An 8,159-nucleotide genomic window follows, 5' to 3' on the forward strand; every position below is an offset into this window, starting at 1 on the left:
CCTCTGCCATTATGTCCATAGAGGCTGTTGAGCCCGGTTACATTGCCCACTTGTCCAGCTCCAGTTCTGACACGACACTAACTCTGTCCCCCTGGCCTGAAAACCTCCGGACAGCACCAGCTAACAAACTGAGCTAACGGCAGCTACAGTTGTCAGCAGTTTACTTCACTGTCCATCAGGAAACTGTAAATCTTTTTAGCTACCAGGCTGCAAACATGTTTATTTCTGCTGTGAAGTTGGACATTCAACATGGGGACTTATGGAGACTGACTCACTTCTGGAGCCAGCCTCAGGTGGACGAGAAGAGGAAAGAATAAAAGCGAAGACGGAGCTCGATAAGTAAAAATCTTGCAATTTTATTTGCATATAAAGGCAGCTAAATATATCACAATGAACTGAAAGAGAGAGAGAGAGAGAGAGAACTAACATTTCCAATGAAGAGGGATACAATCAGAAAGAGCGAGAGAGGAACAGAGCACGGGAAAAAAAGAGCATTTACAGCGGCAAAGTTGAGACAACTATTGGCAACATTTTTTTTTTGTGCTAGCAAGATTGCATTTACACACAGTGCAAAAATTAGAAGAAAAAAAACAAAAGCAATAAAACACAAATACTATCAGATTTACACGTTAAAGGACAACTTAACCATGTTTAGGCAGGCGTGTTGTACGGGACAACGTACACCTGTCGGATTGTGACTCTGACAAATGTTCCTCTCTCATCCAAAAAATAACGAACGTCCGACCAATCAGGAGAGTCGATACGACAAAACAAGAAACAAAAGAGCGTCTGATGGGAGCGTTAAAGAAATCAATCATACATCAGGTTTTTCGTCAAACACAACTTTTAGTACAGATGTTTTACAACATGAATATATAATATATATATATATATTTTATACATACATTTTCCAAATTAGATCAGAAATCCGTGATGGGATGTTACAAACGATCATTTTTCCGGGTTGTAAATTTGATAGCTTTCCCTGCGTTAGTCAGGTGTTGTTTGATTTTTTTTTTGCGGGGATGATGGGTAAAATAAATAAATAAAGGACTTTTCTCTGAGCTCGCAGAGAGTTGGAGGGGCTCTAGCTGAGAACATTAAAGCTAGTTTAAGGCAGCGTCCCTGTCAGCCAATAAGAAAAGAGGAACTGACGAGAAAACAAACCAAAAAAATAATAATAATAAAGAGCTAAACACAAAAAATATCAGATGATACAACATAAAAACAACAATGGCATCCATTGTCCGGCCAATGCAAACCAAACATTAAAGAAAATTGTACAAATTCACAAAGCATCATTTTATCTTACAGATCTGACCAAATATTTATCAAGAGCAAGATTGTTTAACCACAAAATATCCCTCTGAAAAGGAGAACACCGGCGCCGCTCAGCTCGGTTTTTTTTAAACATTCCCTCCCTGAGTTTTGCAGCGTACGCTGAATTTATTCGTTTATTTAGACGTCGACACTTTGCAGATGAGATGGTACCAAAGTACGGAAGGCCGGAGAGGACAAGAGCGTAGATCCAGAACTTCTCGTTCTCACCTGGCGTTTTGGAGTAATCACGAAACTCCACCACCGGGCACGGTCTCCATCAGGATGTGCGACGACGACGCTGTTTTGGTTCGATTTTTAAACCCCAACAGGAACGTTTGAGGCCGACAAGTCGAGCCCAGTGATGAGATGGAGAACAAACCCTAATTTCAAATATGGAAATATGCTACTTGTTTAGCTTTTGAGTGTTTTATTTTGAAAACTGACTGGCCAACTTCCTGCCAACTCGAGCTGGGTTTGAAACATTGAGAACTAGAACTGCCGTGATTAGCTCCGGCAGCCTTGGTCACATCCGATAGACTTAAGCCTTACGCCAAAAAAACCCCAGCGGGCACGTCTCTGTCACATTGCGGCCCCGCAACACCGTTTTCTCCACCAGTTTGTTAACTTGCACAGATTTGATCAAACGTGCCTCGTGTATTTTCGATCGGAGAGGCTTCTGAAAACGGACCGCAGCGTTTGAAACATCGACTAGAACGTCTCGTATCCGTGCCCGGTGGACTTCAGGAAGCGGCGCGTCGCTTTGAGAAGCATCGACATCAAAAGACAGAAGAAGTTCCTTCGTGGATGATCTCGCTGACAAAGCTCTGGGAGGGAAACCTGCTTTTTTGTTGGCACAAATATTAAAAAATAAAACACCGGTATTCTCCTTCGACCCTCCCGGACAAACTCCCCTCCCCACCCGACCCCCCAAAACGTCTCTGAATCTTCTCGACCTCGACGACATCGCGGAGAAGATCAAAAGTTTGCAAAGAAACACTTAGAATTTTTTTTTTCTTTTTTTTAAACTTGACATATTTATAGAAAAAAAGTAGTTTATCCGTGACTCCTCCCCTCGTCCTTTAACCCCGCCCGCCCCGCCCCGCCCTCCCCCGTCCTCTGGTCTCAGGAGCTGGAGGGGTTGGGCAGGTCGAACACGATGGGGGGGTTTGTGGGCTGGAAGCTGACGGTGCAGGTCGACGCGTTGATGAACGTCGTGTAGCCGTCCGTCATGATCCCGTAGCCTGAGGAGAGCAAACAAGAGTTCATTCAAGTTTTATCTAAGGCTGAAATACGTGCAGAGTTGATCAGCTGTGACGAGTCAGCTCTTAAAGGTCCGCAATAAATTCATTTCGAGCAACCAAATGTTCTCGGATCAGCGTTAGAAGAGGAAAGAAACGTGATTATTGAGACCATAATTTGATAAATAGAATTTATTTTAAGGAACAACTGAATAAAATCTTCGTTGGTTCCAGTTCACGTCACACCTCACCACCCAAAACATTTATAAGTTAAATAAAAGTCAGCAGGACAACATGAAAATACTATTTATAAGTTAAATAAAAGTCAGCAGGACAACATGAAAATACTTTTTTGTGACATCGATCCCGTCGGTCATCAGTATGCACATGCTTGGGTTAGGGTCATCTGCAACTTTAAGTCGTACTAGACGCCTGGTTCTTATCGAATGGAAATCCTAAACTCCACCTGAACATCACCTGTGTATAAAAGACATTTTCTACTTTGTCAGCTTTCAGAGGTCTGCAGTGACCCCGTGGCTTTGATTCTCAGTCCTTCATACCTTCATGAATGCCTCCGAACGCGTGAAGTTTGGGTCGCACTCTCTTCTGGACCGTGTTGAGCAGCTCCACGCAGCCGACCCGCTGCAGCTCCTTCGGAACCCAGTCACGGAAACCTACAAACACAAACACACGTTAAATGCAAACGCAGAATTTCAACACAGGAAATAACTTTTTATTTCTCAGATTAAAGACTGTATTGCAGCCGGTGCTCGCTCGCTCTCATTCACTGTCTCTGTCACTCAACATAAACCAAATTAAAGATCATGTTTCTATTTTGCAGCGTCACAGACTTTTTTTGTGGACTACACTCAAATGTGTTGCAAAGTCTCAGTTTGAAAGTGGACTAAAACCGCCTGAACAACGTCCTGCAGTTACAACAGCTGCTCGTTTGGGGGCGGAATTTCCCAAAACAAGCACCAGGAAGAAGAAAACCCGGCTCATACGTCTTTCTGATCTTTGGTTCTCTGCGTACCGCACCAGGGTTCACTTGGGTTTTCAGGCGGACCAGAGTTTGGATGAGCTTTCACAATCTGCCCAAACGAACCGGACTATCCGAGGAAACGAAGTTGGATGTTCTAACATCAGCTGATTTTGCGGGCTGTGACATTAAAAAGGTCTTTTTATTTTTAAAACATTAAAAACGCTTCATCATGTTGGAATTCGTCCCCTGCATGAAACTCCTCCTGTGCAGCGTCACTCCTGACTGAAGCTCTTCTTGTGGTTCGCCATATTGTAAATAAAAGGCACGGTTCTGGTGCACCACAAGGGGCCGAGTTAAAAGTTAAATGTTTGAACACGTTCCCAGTTTCCAGTTCAGAACCAGCGTTTGATGCTGAACCCAGTAAACACGCTCTGACAGATGAAACCTGCTCTTCGTGCACAGTCGTGCAAACCCCGATATATATATTTTTATTTTTTGGCCTCCTCCCACCACCCCCCTCCGATCGTTTGCAGCGTCTGTCACACCGGTGCAAAATCGAGTTTCCATGCAATCAAACGGCCGCAGCGGCTGCCGCAGCAGCTCCTCCGTAGGCGAGGAGGAAGGAAATCACTCAATAAAGCCAGATGGAGAGAAAGAAACACAACAACAAGAAACAACTGGGAGGAAAACTGAATCAGTCCGCGGTGAAAGAAAAACAGCGGCAAGCCAAACTGTATTTTCTTTTTCCATAAAGTCAAAAACACAAAGATTGAATCACAGAGCGTGTTCAGGGTGACACTGCTGGATTTAAATTAAAACACACACACACACACGTGGCCTGCTGCGACGCCTCCAGTGACTTCATACGGATTTGGAATAACGAGGTACAACCTCATTAGATATGGTGATGAGGGGGCTGTGTGATTGGTTAATTGGACTCACCGAGCGGAGGTCCGTGGGTCATCAGGATGTCGATGCCTTCGGGGACGAGGTTCCACTTATCCAGCAGAGACTGACCTCGAGGCAGGTTGAACCCCCAGCCGTTAAACCACGGAGTCCTGCAGAGAGAGAGAGAGAGAGAGACGGTTAACACCGCCCGGCACAAAAACACATCCGAGTTCATCCGGCACAAAAACAAAGAGCGGCGTGTTGTCAGAGAGGAGCTTCATACAATGTTAATGAAGCAAACTTAACACTCAGCGCGGCTTCACGCGGCGCAGCGTTTTAAATATGCATTAAAGTTTCCCCCCGTGGAGTTTCAGACCTCTGAACGCCGTGAGCGCGTTACACATTCCAGCCAATCGCGTCGCAGTATTTAGCTCATCTACAGGTGGCAGTAACACGCCGAGGTGTGCAGCAAAGCGCCAACAAAGACCGCGAGCTGGTAAACAGATGAAAACAACGCTGGATTCGAGATTCAGCTCGAGGACACGCACAATGTTTACACACCTAAAAATGTGCAACCAGCCGTAAACTCAAGTTTGATTTATTGTTATAAAGTTGTTACACATCTAGTGTGACGTTAGCGTGAATCTGGCTGACGTTTAGAGACCTGAGGTGGGCCGACTAACACCCGGGTGCTCAAACAAGCCACCTGTCAATCAAAGCGTCCACGCTCCTAATCCTGCATAACTTTAAGCCTTAATATAATGTGAACAGGTGAGTTGTATATAAATTCACCCTCAGTACAGTTGTCATGAACGGGGAAATTAGCTACAGAGACCAAAACTGTTTTTTGTACCAGGCTGTAAACATGTTTATTTCTGCTGTGAAGTTGGACATTTGGACATGGGGACTTATGAAGACTGACTCACTTCTGGAGCCAGCCTCAAGTGGACGTTAGAGGAACTGCAGGTTTTAGCACGGAGGTGACCCGTTTCATGCTATAAATAGTTATTTAATCGATATCCGATATAAAAATACAGATTAAAGCAGCTTTAAGGCCGTGCACGGCTGATAAAATACTAAAATTAAACAGATCACAGTATCTAAATTCTGTATTTCTAACTTCTAATTAATTACATGCCTGTAAAATCAAATATTTTTGTTCGACTGCAGTAGAAACTGATTGAGCAGTAAATTAATTTAAAGACACAAATCTTGAGATCAAAACAAGTTTTTTGTCTTTTTTTTTTTTTAAGCTTCGTAACTTATGAAAACCTGAAACGCCACGACACAGTCGACGGAACAACGCCTGCGACTGGTCGACTTGTTTACCCGAGAAAATGGACTGCTTTAAATTCAAAGAGTCACAATCAAGTTTAATTAATATCAGAAGCCAAAACTCTACGTCTGACTGCGCAGAGCGACTGGGAAAAAAAAAAAAAAAAAAAAAGGGAATTTCTGAACAGTCGGGAGCCACATCATGTGTCAACCCCCATTCCCTCTGCTACGCAGGCTGCAGATTGATTGACAGCAGCCGGGCCACCTCCGGCAGCCTGGATGGGAGTCTGCAGCTCCGGGGGTGACAGGCAGCATCTCAGCCTTCCCCAGGCAGACAGACACAAAGAAAGAAAGAAAGAAAGAAAGAAAGAAATAAAGAAAGGCTCGATCTGGCTGAGTGGGAATGAGGGATGGATGGATGAGTGGATGAGTGGATGGAGGTGGGGGGGGTGGAAACCGATGAAGAAATAAAGAAGAGGTTAGACGTAGGAGCGTGGGCGGGGAGTAAAAGAAATCGAGTCGAGGCCCGGGTTGATAAATTGAGCCTTCATTTATCACAATAGTGGTAATGGCAGAAGAAGGCTGACATCGGAGGAAAAGAAGATAGATTATCACGGAGCAATACCTCGGTATGGAAGCTCGGACATGCTGCAACAAAACCAGAAAATATTCTTTGAGTTCTGCAGCAGAGTCGCCCGTGAAAAGACGATTTTAGTTTGTCGTCTGCAGGTTTACGTCTTTGTTACAGCGAGGGATGGACGCTCGGCTGCTGATCGATACTCACACCGAGAGCGGGGTTAACCAGAGCGGAGTCCAGATGTGTAAAAACACGAGAGCGAGCTCCGTAAAAAAAGAATTCAGGAGAGAGGAGAGAGCCTCAGTTTGGATCTCTTTGGTGCTTGAACAGTATCGAGTGTTCGGACCTGAAGCTCCGCTCTCTTTTGATTTGCTCGCTCGGCTCGTTTCTCTCGCTCGGTGGAGAGCTGAGAAATGAGGTTAAAAATGAAATGTGAGGCGCGCGAGGGTTGGTGGTGGTGGAAGGGAGGGTGGGGAGTGGGAGTGAAGGCCACAGACTGAACTGATTAATTAGAACTAATCACACAAATCGGAGCTAATGGAAGTCTAATGGATTACTGGGAAGACTCGGGTGGAAATAGGCTGCTGCTGCTGCTGCTGCTGCTGCGGCGTTGGCGAGCGAGGAGAAACTTCGAAAGCAGTGAATCAGAGAGAGGAGCTGGCCTGGTCGACCGGCTTCACACACACACACACACACACACACACACACACACACACACAAAAGGCCCTGGCAGGGTATTTGTCTGGCTCATAGTTTTGACTAATAGCAACAAGGCCAAACTTTGAAAAATGGCCCGACGCGTTTATTTTCTCCTCCCATTCAGGGGGGAAGAAAGAAGAAAAAAAATGAATCCTCGCGAGCAGAAATAAATAAACAAGCCGGAGCGTTGATTTTTGTGTTTCACATGTTTTCTCCCGCGTAAACACATTCATCTGAGGGTGGAACATAAACCCCCCACCTGACGTGAAGCCCGCGGATCCGGAGCCAAAGCGGAAAAAGGTCCCGACTGAATGCAGAGCGAGCGAGGACGCCACAATGGCCCCATTGTCGGCTGTCTCTGCCTATGAAATATACCTTCCATGCAAGTGCATTTGTTAACCTCCGCCAAGATTAATGACATCCCGGTCACATAAAGGAGAGATTGTTTCCTGTGTGGCTGTGACACAGGTTTTATTATACTGTACTGCTGTGTGTGTGTGTGTGTGTGTGTGTGTGTGTGTGTAGAGTGCACGTCCACCAGCATCTGAGTAGGATGTGAGTGTTGAACAGAATGTACGCTGCCAGTGTCTCAGTCTGTTCTCAGTGTGTATACATGTAGACCGACCGACGAGTGTGTGTGTGTGTGTGTGTGTGTGTGTGTGTGTGTGTGTGTGTGTGTGTGTGCGTGCGCTCGGACCTCCTGCCGTGAATCTAGATTGTGTTTCTGGCGAGGCCTAATGTTTTGTTTACTGAGTGTTAATAATGCCTAATTAATAATCCCCCACTTTGCCTAACAGTCTGAAAGAGAGAAAGAGAGGGGGAGAAAGTGGTGTGGAAAAAGAGATGGAGCAGAAAGCTGCAAACAGAAACGTGGTGTCAGGACAGCCCTGCAGAAACAATCTGGAACAACCAAATTGTAGCCAAAGAAAAAGAACACTACGAACGGGCAATACCAAGTGATAGACAAACCTGGCAACAGATTAAACAACAAGGTGTCCTGCACAAATAGCTAGAATTTGACTCACCAAACCAAAGTATAATATTTACTGATATTTCCATAGAAACACCAAAATAAGTCTGAATACACATGAAACTAAGCTCATGAGTCAAAATGTGCCTCATCTTTTTTATTTTCATCTTATCTCTCGTGGTTTTTAATATTCTCAATTCACAATAGCTC

The 8,159-nt window shown here is 44.9% G+C and overlaps 1 protein-coding gene across 2 annotated transcripts in view; it reads right to left on the reverse strand.

Moving 5' to 3' along the window:
• Positions 1–331: 331 nt before the first annotated feature.
• mpped2a (metallophosphoesterase domain containing 2a) overlaps positions 332–8,159 on the reverse strand; it is a 73,550-nt gene continuing 65,722 nt past the window's right edge. For both annotated transcript variants that reach the window (XM_027281568.1, XM_027281569.1), the window contains exons 5-7: positions 4,483–4,598; positions 3,119–3,232; positions 332–2,561 (exon numbers count right to left, since the gene is read on the reverse strand). In XM_027281568.1, coding sequence (XP_027137369.1) covers positions 2,443–2,561; positions 3,119–3,232; positions 4,483–4,598 — 349 coding nt within the window. In that variant the 3' untranslated portion in view covers positions 332–2,442. The remainder of the gene's footprint in view (positions 2,562–3,118; positions 3,233–4,482; positions 4,599–8,159) is intronic.

Source organism: Larimichthys crocea, chromosome VIII (genome assembly GCF_000972845.2).
Source record: "Larimichthys crocea isolate SSNF chromosome VIII, L_crocea_2.0, whole genome shotgun sequence".
Classification (NCBI taxonomy): domain Eukaryota; kingdom Metazoa; phylum Chordata; class Actinopteri; family Sciaenidae; genus Larimichthys; species Larimichthys crocea.